At 38.9% G+C, this 15911-nt stretch overlaps 1 protein-coding gene across 1 annotated transcript in view; it reads left to right on the forward strand.

The window, feature by feature from the left end:
- galnt1 (UDP-N-acetyl-alpha-D-galactosamine:polypeptide N-acetylgalactosaminyltransferase 1) overlaps window positions 1-15623 on the forward strand; it is a 149847-nt gene extending 134224 nt beyond the window's left edge. Inside the window, exons 9-13 of the mRNA XM_036558183.1 lie at window positions 2537-2717; window positions 3901-4040; window positions 8914-9012; window positions 9882-10016; window positions 14230-15623. Coding sequence (XP_036414076.1) covers window positions 2537-2717; window positions 3901-4040; window positions 8914-9012; window positions 9882-10016; window positions 14230-14376 — 702 coding nt within the window. The 3' untranslated portion in view covers window positions 14377-15623. The remainder of the gene's footprint in view (window positions 1-2536; window positions 2718-3900; window positions 4041-8913; window positions 9013-9881; window positions 10017-14229) is intronic.
- Window positions 15624-15911: the final 288 nt, after the last annotated feature.

Consider the following 15911-nt stretch of genomic DNA (forward strand, 5'->3'; position numbering starts at 1 on the left):
TGCTTGAGGGGTTTTATGGCCCTAAAAAAGACCAAAGTTGTGAGGAAGCAGCAGAATTCAGAATTCAGATTAGACCTGAATGAAACTTAGTCACATTGTAGTGATTTACATATATACATATTGCAATTTTTGGCACATACTATTTTGTTATATTTCCTACAATAAGTGAAACTCAGCAAATAAATAGACATTGTGTTCTGAAATTTGCAGAAAAACATCTGCAAAAAAATATTTAAGTGTGATGCTTTTAAGAGAATGTATTTATTTCCACTCAGAAAATCAACAAAACAGATATACATGCAGACTTGCCAAAATTCACTGTTTTGAAAGCTGAATGTCACTGCAGTACTGAGAATGATCCAAACACCTCTCTAATAGGAGCTGACAACTTTCATTTATAGTTTAGCCTTGATCCAACACACTGCCTGTCACGTATCCTTTGATTCATCAAAAACACACACAGAAGCTCATCTGGAACATCTGAGATTGGTCAGAATTGTTACATTGTTAGAGACTCTTGCATGTGGCAGCCTTCTGTGATATCAGTATTGCCAAGGCCAGTATCACAATAATGATTAGCAAATGATACATTACACAGGCCTATTTCAGATCCTTTGCTGTTTGAAGTCTGGTAACTCTGTAGGCCAAATGTAGAGGCCTAAGGAAAACCTTTGCAGTGCCACTGTGAAGTGTGACAGGGTGTGTTTTTGTGATGGCAGAAATAAGAGCTATTGGTCTGTAATCATTCTAACAAGTGACTTTTTAATTAGACATTTTGAAACAAGTAGGGATAGAGCATAAGTCCAGTTGCTGGTTGAAGGTGACCAAAATAAGAGAAATAAGTGCTTTGTGTTCTGCAGTGGAAATCAGACAGCTTTCTTAACATCCTGTTTTTAAAATAGACTATTAGCCTGTTTGGTATATAATGATGGCCAACCGTTTCCTTTCTGAGAACATGTGGCTGCAGCCTGGAACACAGTGAATTCAGAGGATTTGACGAGTGATGCAATTTTTGTGCTTTTTTTAAATTCACTTTAATCTTCACATGACCTCTGTATTTTGAGATAATGGCTGAAATATCCAGTTGGGAAAGGAAAGCGTCATTCATTACTGTTTCAGTAGGTCAAAAAACATGTGCTTTATTGTTAAGCTACTGTTTTATGTTCCATTGTATTCTCCATAGCTAGATATATTCTGTCCTCACTAGAGACTGAGCATGTTAGCAGAAACCTAACCGGCTAACTGGGTTGCATGACTTCAGATTTTTTAAAGTTGACAGTTATGTGAGGAAAGTCGAGTTGATATTGACTAATCGCTGATGATGTCATGAGTGAAACCACAGGAGAAGGGAATGCTTTGCAACAAGTGACTTTAAAATCTGACTTTAAAAGTCCATGATGAAGCCAAACCCCACAGATTAGTAGAGCTTAATGTACCCTTTCCAACGAGCCCAGGGTCGCATTGCTAGCCTTCAGGGAACTGGAAATACGGACCCTTGAATCTCATGAATTTGTGTCAGACTTTGGCGCACCCTAGGGGGCCCTACTGAGATGCTTGGAGGTCTGGAGAGCCAGAGGAATTTAGACCACTCTGCGAAACTTGGCAAAAATAACCCTGCTACCATAGCGCTAACACACCCTGGTCAACGCAACAGGAGCAGTATCGCAGCTCTGGTTTAAAAAATTTAAGTGAATTAACAGATTTTATTAAACAGTACTGCTGCTTTACATCTTTATGCCTGGACCTGACACTGTAAACAAAATTAAAAAGTTGTAATGAAATGACAGTAAGCAAATTTGTTTAAACTAGAAATAGAATCCTCTGACTAAAGTGTTTCATTTAAGTTCAGGTTTCTGTTGATAGATCGATTACAAACATCAGCACAAAGGCATTCAAGCATCTCAACAAGATTATCGACATTTTTTTATTTATTCCCACGTTCCCCCATGGAAATGGCCAGGTTTTACTGTAACCCTTTAATTGCCAACTTCAGTGCTTAAAACCTGTTTATTTTTCTTTAATACAGATTATACTATTTCCATGTAGAACAGGAAAATGGAACAAAGTCTTGGTTTATAAACCAAAATGTACATTTTCTAAAAATGAAACTGACCACATGATATGAAGAAGCACATCTTAAAAGTGAATGGCACATTCGTTGAAACTACCGTTAAATAGCAACATAATATGCAGGAAGCCAAACAAGCTTTTCAACAAGGCAGAGACAACAAAGAGCCAACAGAATGTCAAAGGCTTTTCATAACAACCACCCTTGCAACCAAAATACTAAACTACCTCTTTCATGATGTGATTTAGACTGTCAAAAACATCCCGAGTCCAGTTACTTTACCTTAGATGAGCTGATATCACAGATTATTTAGATACCTAGCTAGCTTGTATTGAATGGCTAACATTAGCAGACTAAACAAACAAAATTTGGCTGATTGGCTGTATTGGGGTAAGGGGACAATCATGTAAAAGTTGCTCTTTTTTGGGTTAATTCTTCTAACATTGTGTCTGTGTGTGTTTGTTGCAGATTTGGCAGTGTGGCGGGACGTTAGAGATAGTCACATGTTCTCACGTTGGTCACGTGTTCCGTAAAGCCACGCCATACACATTCCCCGGTGGGACGGGACAGATCATCAACAAAAACAACAGACGTCTGGCAGAAGTCTGGATGGACGAGTTCAAGAACTTCTTTTACATCATCTCTCCTGGTCAGTCAAACAGAAATACATACAGTCTCCCCCCCCTAATCTCCCTCTCTCTCTCTCTCTTTCCCTCTCTTCCTCTCTCTTTTTTTCTCTTGCTCTCTATCTCTCTTGCTCTCTTTTGCTCTCTTTCTCTCTCTCTCTCTCTCTCTCTCTCTCTCTCTCTCTCTCTCTCTCTCTCTCAAGCATTTGGATTGTCAGTGCACTTGGGTGGAAGGGCATTATTGACTCAGAGATGGAGCATAATGGATATTAATGTCACTGTCAATATTTCCCATTGCAGCCCAGAGCTCTGGGGCCTTTGTGTGTGTATGTGTGTGTATGTGTGTGTATGTGTACACATTCGGAAGAGAGAATGACTCTGCTAGAAGGAAAGGTCTACCTTTCTACTTTCTGAATGTTTTTTCAAACTTTTGGAACTCAGTTTCCTTTGTTAAGGGATACTGCATACTGTTTTCTATAAAAACAGGCAAATTACATTGCAAAGCTAACAGCAGTAGTACAGTGTAAAAAAAAAAATAGTGTTTAAAAAAGTAAGTAACCTGGTAGCCTTAAAATTTCGAACGAACTGAAATTCTAATTTGAAGTTAACAGAATGTAAGACACAGATTACTGTTCTGTCAAAGTTCAATAAACTCAATGTCAAGGTAACCAAGTTCCTTTTTTAAGTTAAAACTTTGAATAATTTTTAAATGTTGCATCCACCTTGAAGCCTCTTTTTTACATAGGTTTCTTGGGAACGCCCCTGGGCAGTTATCTCTTTGAAGGGGGAGAAACCTAGTAGAATCTGACAAAAAACAATAAATTGCATAAAGTGCATAAAAAAACACGATTTTTTAGGTTGTTATGGCTACTACAAATGTGCATACCTCCACAAAAAGGGAAGGGCTTTTCCGCTTAGGACTCTACCAAAAAGTTGATTGACTTCCAGTAATCCAGCCGCAGCATGCTGCTGTTGCCATTTGCATGATGCTGCTTGGTAAAGAAGCCATTACTATATCCATTCCATTACTTTGCTAGCTACATTAGCCTCTCAAAACTAAAGAAGCAAACTTCAGACATTAAGCATGTTTGGCCAGTTGACTATATTTGAGGTAAGGGAAGCCCCTCCTTGAAATGTACCATCAGACGTTTCTTTATTTTGTACCACTTTGCTCACTTCTGTGTTCTTGTGTTTGTGTGTGTAAAGGTGTGACGAAAGTGGACTACGGGGATATCTCCTCCAGGACAGCTCTGAGACAGATGCTGCAGTGTAAACCTTTCTCGTGGTACCTGGAGAACGTCTATCCTGACTCTCAGATCCCACGCCACTACTACTCCCTAGGAGAGGTAACTCACAGATGGACTCTCGCACACCCAAACAGGATCAATTCTGAAAAGGTTGCTTTTTTGAGTGTTTTTCTAAATTGGTTGATGCCTTGTTCATTTCAGTTGCATTTTTTTTCACTCAAACATGCACTAGGGAGGGGGGTGTGGATATTTCAACATACAGATATCCAAACAATTATGCTGTCTTGGACTCCCAGCCACGGATGGCTGTGGCATCCCTAGGGACTGAACTTCTCCAGATAATGAGGCCAGCACTTAGGCCTCGTCCACATGTACATAAACATTTTTAAAAATATATTGTTTCTCTCTGAACTCTCAAAATGAAAGAAAACACTTATATGAGTATGCCAGCCCAGTAGCGAGTGATAATACTTAATAAAATTTTATGTCAAAGAACATTATGAGCATGCATATTACACAAAATATAGCACAAAGCTGAAGCAGACATTTAACCAGAGTGACAGTGATGGGTTAGAAACACAATAGGCTTTGACTTTCAAGCCATCACACTTTCTTAATATGATATTTTACACAGATTCAAGTCCAGTTTCTGCCAGAAAATAAAAGCTGTTAAAAATGTGTTTTTTTTTTAAGAGAAAAAAATACCACCTGCTGTCAGGGGGGTTTTTACATTGCCATAGCTACTCTACTCCGAAATGCCCATACACCTACACAGTCCTGATCACCTGATCACCTGAATTATGGAGTTTTTATGGAGATTTTTTTTTATCTCATGCTGTTCTCATGTGGTCAGAAGGCCAAAAACATTTTTTTTATATCTGGATATGTGTGGAGCTCTCATTTGCTTTCATTTTTATTCATAACAATTATAAAATATTTTCTCATTGGGATGTTGGAACACTTTAGAATGCATTTGGATTTTGAACAGCAAAAATGGTTGAAATTTCCATCTCAAACATGTTCAGTCTGCAGCATTGTGATACTAATGGGGTCCAGTGAGGGGAAAACTGCTTGTTAAAAGTGTGTATGTGGACGTTTGTGTTTGAGGGTTAGTGTGAATGAGATGATGTAGGGGAAGAAAGAGACCGAGAGAGTGAGAGAGGGAGAACGAGATATAGACTGTTGTACAGGGTTCTGGATGTCACATGCATTGATTAGGTCACTCATCAAACTGCTCCAGTCAGGAAATGAGATATTTATATTCACACAGCTTCCCCTCTCTTTCTCTCTCTCTCTCTCCCTCTCTCTTCGATGAATAAAACATGCATGTTGTCTCTGATGTCTTAGACAGCGTTCCCCGTGAGCGTGTCCATTTCTCTGACAGCTGACACTCGTTCGTCCCCTGTCTGTCCGTCTCTCTGATGTTTGCTGTTGGTCTGTGATGTCAAAGACACTCTTTGAGCTCTCAGCCCACTCTAAAGCTGCCATATTCAGACATGAGACAGGGCACTGTGGAAACAACCATATTCAAAGGAAATTAAATAGCATGATGTGGTTTTATAATAAAACTATAAGCAAAGCCAAGCCAAGTGTAGTTATTTTGCCACAACAAACTGAAAACACAAGATGATGTCTTACATAAATGTTTAATAAACAGTTTTTTTTTCCACAAAGCAATCTAGTTGTTAACAGCAGGCTAAAGTCAGCAGTCAAAGCACAATGGTATTTAATAACTTGCCACATTAATACAGTATTCAGTTATGTGCGCTGTTGTATGTGAATAGTAATAAGCCACTTGAGTGTTGTAGGTAAAATTCTAACACAACACCTTATTTTTAGTAGTTTTATTGTTATTCGGTATGGATCTTCTAACTTGCTACAGTAAGCAAACCTTAGGTATTACTGTGCTAACGCTACTTTCCTACGCAGTGATATTCACTGTGTTCCAGCCTCTCCGTGTTTGAAGGCGAAATGAAAATTATGCAAATTAAATCTGTGAATAAGGTCTATCCATACATAGTTTTTCGACATAAATTGACGCATATTTATAAAGATTTTTATCTGTATTTGTGGAAACTGTTAAAGTGACTACTGACTTTATGCGTTTTTTGGCAACGCTTGCTTGGCAGATCCTGTTCCAATTAGATTCATTGCCAAAGTCTGCCCTGTTCTGCGAGTTTGTGTGGTATACAGCAACGCTAAGCTGTTGATGCTCCTAGACGCTTCCATTTCGCTATAACAGCACTTACATTTGACTGCGGCAGATCTAGCAAGGCAGAACTTTCACAAACTGACTTGTGGCAAAGCTAGCATCCTGTGACAGTGCCATGTTTTAAGTCACTGCTCTTCAGTATGAGTCATTCTACTGACAGTGTTTGTTTGTGGAGATCGCATGGCTACGTGCTTGATTTTATACACCAGTTAGCAATGGGTGTGGCAGAAGCACCTGAACAAGTAATTAGTAATTAGGAGGGGTGTTCACATACTTTTGGCCACATAGTGTATTTATCTTCAGTGTTCTCTCAACAGACTAACATGATGCCACATCATCCACTGAGGAAAATAAACCATGTGTAGAAGATAATGATTCATCGCTATCTTCCGCTGCACCACTTTGTTCTGGTGTTAGCTGCAGCTTATTAGCTCATCTGAAGCAGCCTTAATTACCCAAACATTATCAGAGGCAAAAAAAAAAAACTGTAGCACATGGTCACGAGTGACTTATTGATTTACAAATATTGACAAAACTCAATATGGTAAAATATACCAGCGTTCAGTAATTAATTTAAATTATGATTAATAACAATCACAACAGTGAGTTATTGTGACTAGTACTGCAGTACTGCAGTTCATTAACAGTAGGCTGTGGCTGCCAAGCAACATCACAGATTAAAGATGAAGCGTCAAAGATTAATTAGTAAACAGAGCACAATAGCTTGGTAAATTATATTTTATGTGCATATGTCAAGTAGGTTACATGTAGCTTAGCCAGTCAGATTCTAGAACCAGAACTATCAGTGTTGTAGTTATTTCTCACTGAAGCAGAGGAATTCAGACCACAGTGCCAAATTCTAAACATTTAATTGATACCTAATTTGTGTTGTACCAAAGTTGTGTTACAGGAAGAAAAAACATCCTTTTCATTTTTTTCCTTGTTTTTGACATTGAAACAAACAGGAGAAGACAGAAGTGCAGATTTAAACTTGTCAAACATTGCTGTTACTCAAGGAATCCATGTTTTCCTTCTCTTTCGTCTTCTTTCCACAGAAACGCATCAGATTTGGTGTGAAGGTGCCACTGTATTGGCAAAATTACCTTTTTCTTCTGTCTGTAAAATTCAGATTTCATTGTGTGGCTTTTAAGATATGTTTGTCATAATTTAGTCCCAAGCAATGTTTACTCATGCTAAAGCTGTGTGTGTGTGTGTGTGTGTGTGTGTGTGTGTGTGTGTGTGTGTGTGTGTGTGTGTGTGTGTTCGATTGGCACAGTTGTCTCTCAGCTAGTCGATACTTCTCCCGGCATGTGATGAGCTTTTGGTAATTACCCATGTTTGCATGTTTGACACAGAGCCACAGTTGTGAGCGTGTTGATATATGCAGGGGTTTGTGTGTGTGTCTGTGTGTACCATGTATACATTAAAAAAACATAATTAACTGAACTGCCAACTACACGCTACAGAAAAGTGGTTCATTATGCTAAGGCTTTTTTTTAACTGCTTTTAAGGAGCTTCGCTAATTAACAAATAGCATGTGGCTTTAACGGTGATGACAGCAGCTAGCTAACTCCTTTGCGCAGAGTTCATCCACCTAAGTGGAAGGTTTAAAACTTGCTTTCTCTGAAGCTGAGCAGCATAATAACAATGATCATAGAAGTAATAGCTGAACTGCCGCCTCCTTTCAGCTCAGCAGAATATAACTAAGCCCATTTTCCCAGCAGACTTTGGGTGTCTCTGTGTAGAGAAGGCACAGATTTTCTGGCTGTGTCCAGAAACCCTAAAATTACTGCTTTTTTCCTACCGATCCTCCTCTTCTCTTCTGTGTCCTGGAAACCGATTTTGTAGCGTCATCTTACCGGTTGTCCGAAAACCGGAGGGGATGAGAAGAGCTGCTTAACATATCCACCGAAGCGGCTTCAAGCAGAGGATACACCGGTGTATACTGCTAAGGAAGTCTTTTACAGGTTTTAGAGTGACATCACTGCAGACATGCCCAGAGAGGATGGACTATCACAAAGCAATCAAGCTATTAAATTCTTTGTTTTATTTGTGTTTATATATTCTTAGTACTTTGGACGTGCTGTCAAATTAAAAAGATTCAGAGTATAAAATCACGCAAATGTGAACAGGTAGCATCTATGCAGCTGTATTAGGGGTGTGCTGTCCAGCAAACATTGTGATAGGTTCATTTAATCAATAGTCAACATCAAATGGATGTTTAAAGGAGTCAGCTGTCCCATTTCCCCGATTTATGCTTATTCTCTCCATTCTCCCTGCTCCTGTTCTCGATTCCTCTGCGTTCCTCCTGTTACCAGAGAAGCAGTAGGAAAGGAAGGGAGGACAGGAGCATTAGCAGTAGCAAAGGTTTCTGGATGCAGCATTTATGATGCATTGATCTGAAGGTCGGGATTCAAATGCTGAAACCTAGATTTTAACTAGAATCTATTAGAATTAACTCTAATAACTTTAAAGTAAAGTACGCACTCATTTTCAGCCAAAAAAGTTTCTGAGCTACTTTCATATATGTAAAAATCCCCCCAAAATGTGTGGTGTATTGTTTTCATTGTCTGTTTTGCATTGCTGTATAAATAGTTACAGTCACATTTGTGCATTCAGTATATTTTTTTAAAATGATGCTAAATTGCAGAATCATTCTAAAATTTGAGATTTTATGGTGCACTTGTTTTCCAAATACTCTTAAACAAATCAAGTTGTGAGGTCTGATGAAACCTGTGTTTGTGTGTGTGCTTTTTGCAGATTCGTAATGTGGAGACTAACCAGTGCCTGGACAACATGGCAAGAAAAGAGAATGAGAAAGTGGGAATATTTAACTGCCATGGCATGGGAGGCAACCAGGTGAGTCTCTCTACATGATCACTTTAACGTCCAAACGTTCTCAAAATAACTAACTTTATAGCCATTGTTGTAGATTTAACAAACTACTGTGTCTGATCTAAAGCAAATGCTACTCTAATCTTAATGAATAGTAGAGAAGTGGTTCTTCATTACTGTTGATGATGTAAGCAGTCATGTTTATTTGACCTCATATGCTGAAGCTTCCAGACTTTGCATTTTCTTTGTTTTTTCCTAGTTGGAATTTGAAAATGCGAAATTGCAAGCTTTAATCAGACGCAGCATATGGTTAGACTGAGCGTGTGACCTCAGATAGTGTCGGAACATAAGCAGCTGATATTGTATCATATGTTAAGCAAAATGGCTTTAGAAGAGCCCCCCGGTCAAATTACATGTTTTGTTGATTTTGCAAGCAAGTATAAGTAAACACATCATCTACAGGGAACAAACGGAAATATGACATTTGTCTTCAGTTTTTATTTCTATTTATTTGCTACGTTTAAGATATTGGAAAAAAATAAATAAAATATAAAATGTGTCATTACTTTTGCGCAAGCCACATTTTATGTTTTATTTTTTCACAATGTGTTACATTCAGCATGAACGGTATTTGTGCATACTTTTACATATGACTGTGTGGAACAAAACGGTGTAAGTTGCGCTGGTTATCATTCTGTAGATCCCTGGCAGTGTGTTAAATCACATACGCCTTAACACACACAAAAAGAGTAAAATAACTGATAGTAACTGCACCCAGTAAATGAATGTTAGACATTCTGTGGTTTTGGTTTGTATTCATAGTGGCATAAAATGTTTTGTCATTGGCCTATTTGAATAGTATTTGTTTAAAAAATATGCCTGTCTCCCCCTAGGTTTTCTCCTACACTGCCAATAAGGAGATCCGGACAGATGACCTCTGCCTGGATGTGTCTAAACTCAATGGGCCAGTCATGATGCTCAAGTGCCATCATCTGAAAGGCAACCAGCTCTGGGAGTACGATCCTTTGGTGAGTGTGTGTGTGTGCGTGTGTGTGTGTTTGGGAGATAGCCACAACCAACCATAACCGCTGTGCTTTTGAACGTGAACATGAATTCAGAATGGTTGAGCTGAATCCCTGTGGAGTCATTGTGTCTGTGTATGTATTTCTGTCTAGGTAAGTGCTTTATCTAAACAAAAATAGGCAGTGCACTGTTTTGTACTGTAATTTTTTACAATACATACAATATATGTATTTTTTTCTATATTCTACATTAGGGAGTGTGTTTCTGAGGAGACAGTACACAGTTCAATATTGTGAGAAGACAACTCAAAGCTACTTTTGCATAGTACTATATATTTTCTGATTTTTTTTTATGACCCTGAAAAATGGTACTTAATGGCCATTTTAAATGGAAATTGAATAAATGAAGGGTGGCCTCTTCTTTTTGCACAGAACTCTGTGTGTGTGTGTGTGTTTGTGTGTGTGTTTGTGCTTTGAGCATTTGAGCATCCTTCAGTTCAAGGGGACTTATCTGCCTTCCACGTCATGTTGCTTCTAAATCAGTTCAACTTATTCCCAATCCAGTCTGTCTGCAGGGTGTGTGTGTGTGTGTAAATGTTGACTCAGAGCACATACACACTGACACACTCTATAGTATGCTTTATGCTGTTTAAGGGCTGATAGTATAGTTAGATTCAGCTGACTGTCACTGTGACTTAATATCATACTGAGGCTTCAGTACATTAAAGAGCAGAGAGAGACAGAGAGAGAGAAAGGAAGTAGAGGGGGAGAAGGAGAAAAAAAAGAAGAGGGAGAAAGAGGAGAGGAGGAGAGAGAGACACCGAATGAGGAAGAGAGAAAGAGAGAAAAGATAGAAAGAGAAGAAGTGGGGGAGGAAGAGAGACAGAGGGAGAGGGAGATGAAGGAAGAGAAAGGGAATAAGACAGCAGACACAAGAGAGAGAGACAGACTAAAGGAGAGAAGGAGAAGAAGTAGAGAGAGAGGAGAAAGACAGAAAGAGAGAGATTAGAGGGTCATGTCGAGGGTCAGTCTGAAGAGCACTCTCTGCATTCCACCAGAGCTCCTTTTGGCTGGAGGAAACGTATTTCACTCCAACTTTATCTCTCACTCTCTCTTTCTTTATCCTTCTCTCCTTCCTGCTCTGTTTGGTTTTCTCTTTCTCTCTCTATCTCTCTTTTTATCCTTCTCTCTCTCTTTTTATCCCTCTTTCTCCCCCTCTGCTTCAGCACCCCATCATCCTGGCCTCACACCCAGAGAGAAAGAGAGGAAAAACTGTGTTAGAGAGAAAGACAATAAGAGTGAAAGAGAGAGAGGAAAAAGAGAGTGATTGAAAGGTGAAATAGAGGGCTGCAGCAGAATTTTTCCACTGTCAGATGAAAGCTCTGTTTTTCTTGTCCAGAAAGAGACAGCCACAGCAAGGGACAGACAGACAGACAGATAGAGCGAGGGAGGAAAGAAGGAGTGAAGGGCGAAAGAGAGAGAGCTGAGGGAGTCTCTTGCCAAAGGGAGCACCTCTCCTGCATTTATTACCATACATTACCATCACTCACCCACTGAGGTGTGTGTGTGTGTAAGGGGGAGTTCTCTTAGCACAGTTGTATCCGTGTGTTAAACTTTGTGTAAGATTGAAACTGTTGGCTCTCTGAGTGTGAAAATTTGTGACTCTTTGTTGAGCTGCTAGCAAGCAATGAGGTCTGAAAGTGGAGGGGTGAGAAACCCCCACAGTGAAAACAGTTCACCACCTCTCCAGAAAGACGGCCGTGCAGAGATCAGACAGCACACCTGCAACTTTCTTCATAACAAAAAATTATGTACAACTGCCACAATATAAAATAGGATTGAAACGCAATAGAACACTTTTATATGTATTGACTTACTTACTCACAAAGTTGCAAATTATACACATTCCTATTGAAATATATCCCATCAGTGTTATTGAAAAACAAACAATACTTGATAGTATAACTGAGGGACCTCCAAAACTTCTGTAAAAGGCTGCTGTAAAAAGGGGTTAATGTACTATATAAACTTACTTCAACTTCCAAAGTGTACCATTCACTTCCCAGTGTGAAAACTTAACTGCAAAAACAGTTTACTGAATTCAGTGTTGTTGTTTTTTTTATAATGTCACAAAAAACAAGACATTTACATATATATACACCTCTTCAGCCTACAGCACTTTAGCCCCACCCACCTGAAAGTTTTTCACCCTGCACTGCTTTTGGAAAGAGTTGCAATGGAGACCAACCAATCAGAACAGAGCTCATTCACATATATCAGTGTTAAAGGCACAGTGAAGCAATAGCTTAGTTAACTATAATATACAGGGTGTCCCAAAAAATTGACATCATTTGAGATGTGAATGTCTGAGTAACTACATGTCCTAGGCAAATGAAATTAAATAAGCTTCCTGTTAAACAGCACAAGATTTATTTATCAAAATTCGAACAAGAAATTCAGAGGGATGTAGATTTTATAACCGATTTCACAAAGCTTCACAAATTTAATATCTTCCGATACTGGTGGTCGTCCAGATCTCTTTGCCCTGCACAGACAGCCTTCCTCTTTGAATTTTTTGTGCCATGTCCAAATCTGCTTTTCCAGTGCTTTTTTATTGAATTTTCTCGAAAATGCACGCTGCACACTCTTGTTTGAATGTGTTTGAGCATATTCTAACACACAAAATGCCTTTTCATTTCTAGTGAACGCCATACTTCAACCTGAAGAAAACATTAAAAATTAAACTTGGTTAGTTTTTACACATTTTGTTAAAATTTGAGATCATTTGAGGGAGAATTGGCTATGTTATGAGACTATGAAATGATGTCAATTTTTTTGGGACACCCTGTACAATTTAAAAGATAAAGAGTTATGACAGTTTTTTGGCACGTAAAAACACACAAATGTCATAATTGGATCTCTGGGGAAAACATTAGAATATGGGCCCTTTAAGAAGAACTACATGTGATTCTATAGCTCAGTGCTGGCAAGCTTTATAGCCCTCTAGCTGATACTTGGCATTGGGCATGGTGACCTTAGGCTTATGTGCGGCTGCTTTAGAACGCCCGTCGTTTCTTTGTGGAGATTATAAAGGCTGTGTGTGTGCAGTTGAATGCCTGTATCAGCAATGGCTGCACATTACAGTAGCCAAGTTCACTAATTAGAATGGGCGTCTAGATAGTTTTGCGCACACAAAGCCGGTTTCCTGTACAGCGATTAAGTCCAGTCCTGGGCTACACAGGACTTTGAATAGAGATTTTCCATTGAAAGGAAAATATAGTCCATGGCTAAGCTTAATTCCTTGTCTGGGAAACCGGCCTACAGTGTATTAGAATGTATAATGATGGGAGTAGTACAAAAGAGTGCAGATCTGAGGAGACGATCTGTACAAGTTCATTCTTAACAGCTGCATAGCATAGTACACATGATATACAGCTCATTACAGATAGCAGGGTGAAAATACATTACACCAGCAATCTAACGAACAGCTCTTGCCAGATAAAAGTGGACAGTGCAGAGAAAGAGTACATCATGTATTAAAGTGGCTACCATGAGGAGGAGAGTGTCCCTTCGCCCACCCCCACAGTACTTGTACAGAGTCTACACGTTACTTCTGAAATTGGCTTCCTATTCGCCAGCGTCTTATTCAGATTTTCCATTCCACCTTAAATACTGTGGCAATTACATTCTGGTGCCCTTTTAATGACCGTTTTGCTGCTTCGACACTAGCATGTTTCCTTTCCCGGTGAAGGTAATGTTGTGCTTCTGTGGAAAGCTACGTCAGACTAGTGTATGTGTGTATGTGACTACTTCATCTTTCATTTTAATAAAATGACGCCAGACTTTATTTTCTTGTGCTATCTGCTCAATAGCAAATGTAAGTGTTCAGGTTCAGCTGTTAAATCACTTGTTTGGAATTCAAAAATTGACAACGGAAATGTGTGTTTAGTACTTTTTATTTTATTGTGGTAACTGTTTCAGGTCTTCTATCCTGCTATTATCTACTATGTAAAGTTGCATGCAGGCCAAATTCATGTCAATTAATAGTAAAATAAATAGGAGGAAGAAAATGAAGAACAATAGAAAACATTTGCATGATTACAAGCTAATAGTCAGGAAATAATAGTCTAATAGTAATAGTCATAGGAACTTTTTTTAATGTAATGATGTGATGCTCTCTCTCACTGGTCTCTCTCTCTCTCTCTTTCGCTCTGTGCAGAAATTGAGTCTGGTGCATGTGAACAGTAATCAGTGTTTGGATAAAGCGTCAGAGGACGACAGTCAGGTGCCCAGTGTCAGAGACTGCACGGGCAGCCGCTCCCAGCAGTGGCTGCTCCGCAACGTCACACTGCCTGAAATCTTCTGAGCACACACACAAGTGGACCCATGGAGAGGCGGACGGACAGACAGGCTCTCAACAACGCTGCTGGTGGAGAGACTGAAAGAGAGAGAGGGAGAGAGAGCCTGCAGATCACCCCTGTACTCCTCTTTTACTTCCTGGAGGTGTGCTTTGCAGGAGGAGCCAAAATAACACGTACATATGTAAATGAATCTCCCCATCAACTCCACTTTACTGAGACGAGGAACGAGATGGAGAGATAAAGAGAGAAAGAGATTCTGTCTTCTTTGCAGAAAGCTTGATGCCCTTGTCTTCCCTGGGGGAGAGGAGGGTTTTTCAGTAATGTTTACAAGGTTGCCTCCCTTTTAGAATATCAGATTGTGTGCATGTGTATGTGTGTTAGAGAGTGCGTGAATGTGTTGGATTACACAGAAGAGTTTTGTGTTTTTTTTTTTATTTAATTCTTTTTGGACAAAATTAGTATTTGGACATAAAAGTAGTGACCACATTCAGCGGAAACTCACATTGGTGTGTATGTGTGTGTGTGTGCGTGCGTGTGTGTACGCCGCCTATCAGGATTGGATCTCCATGCATCTGTGGACGTTTTAGTGATCTGCTCTCTGATTGGCCCAGTTTAGGAGCATGGGCTCCCCCTGCTGGCCATTGGTCAGTCTCATCTATCCATAAAGCTTGGAAAGAACAGCCTGCCCAAAGAAAAGCATCAGTTCATATCAGTAATCAGTGAACAGGGTTGAGTGTTTTAGGTCATCAGTGAACTCAAATTACGATTCATATCTTAAATTTTTAAGTAGATCTTTTTATGGTAAGGAAAAAAAAACTTTGTTTTTATATAATTTTTGAGTGCCACAAGCAGGTACCTTCAGTTTCAAAATATATGTATCATCACTGTCCTAAGAAAACCTTGTATCTCTGAAAACAGTAACTTTGCAGTAGAAGGACAAAAAACGATAATATGTGTTAATGTATTAAGATTTGTTGCCAGTTTTGGACCGTTCCTATTGGCCCATTCATCATAAAATGTTTAAACAGTATAAAGGGCAGCTGCTGTTTTCAAATGGTGTAAAAAAAATCATAAAAAATAAAAATAGGATTGCAAGGTTATTATAAGACAGCAACAATACAGTTGCTGTCACATTAAAATCTTGTACGTCTTGGACAAAACGGTTTAAACTTGTACATTTTTTACAAAGCAACTCCATGTAAGGGCAGCTGGCATTTTCAAACCAGAAAAAATGCAGTAATGAAGTTTTGATATGACAGTGACTATATATAAACTATATACAGTAATGTGCAAAAGTCAGAGATCATCCTTCATTTACGTAAAAACCAGTCAAAATGGCCATTAAGTAAAACTTGTTAGCATCAAGAAAAAAACAGAACACATTTACAAAAAAAAATACATTGAAAATATCACATTTCATCAGTATTTAGTGTGCCCACACTTTTGTTTTTATTATTTATTTTTCCACACCTCCAAACTTCAGTCTTAGAAGTTGCATTTCCTGCTTCTCGCGATGTGAATAATTGCAAACACATTTAAT

The sequence above is a fragment of the Colossoma macropomum genome, unplaced genomic scaffold (genome assembly GCF_904425465.1).
Source record: "Colossoma macropomum unplaced genomic scaffold, Colossoma_macropomum, whole genome shotgun sequence".
NCBI classification, from domain to species: domain Eukaryota; kingdom Metazoa; phylum Chordata; class Actinopteri; order Characiformes; family Serrasalmidae; genus Colossoma; species Colossoma macropomum.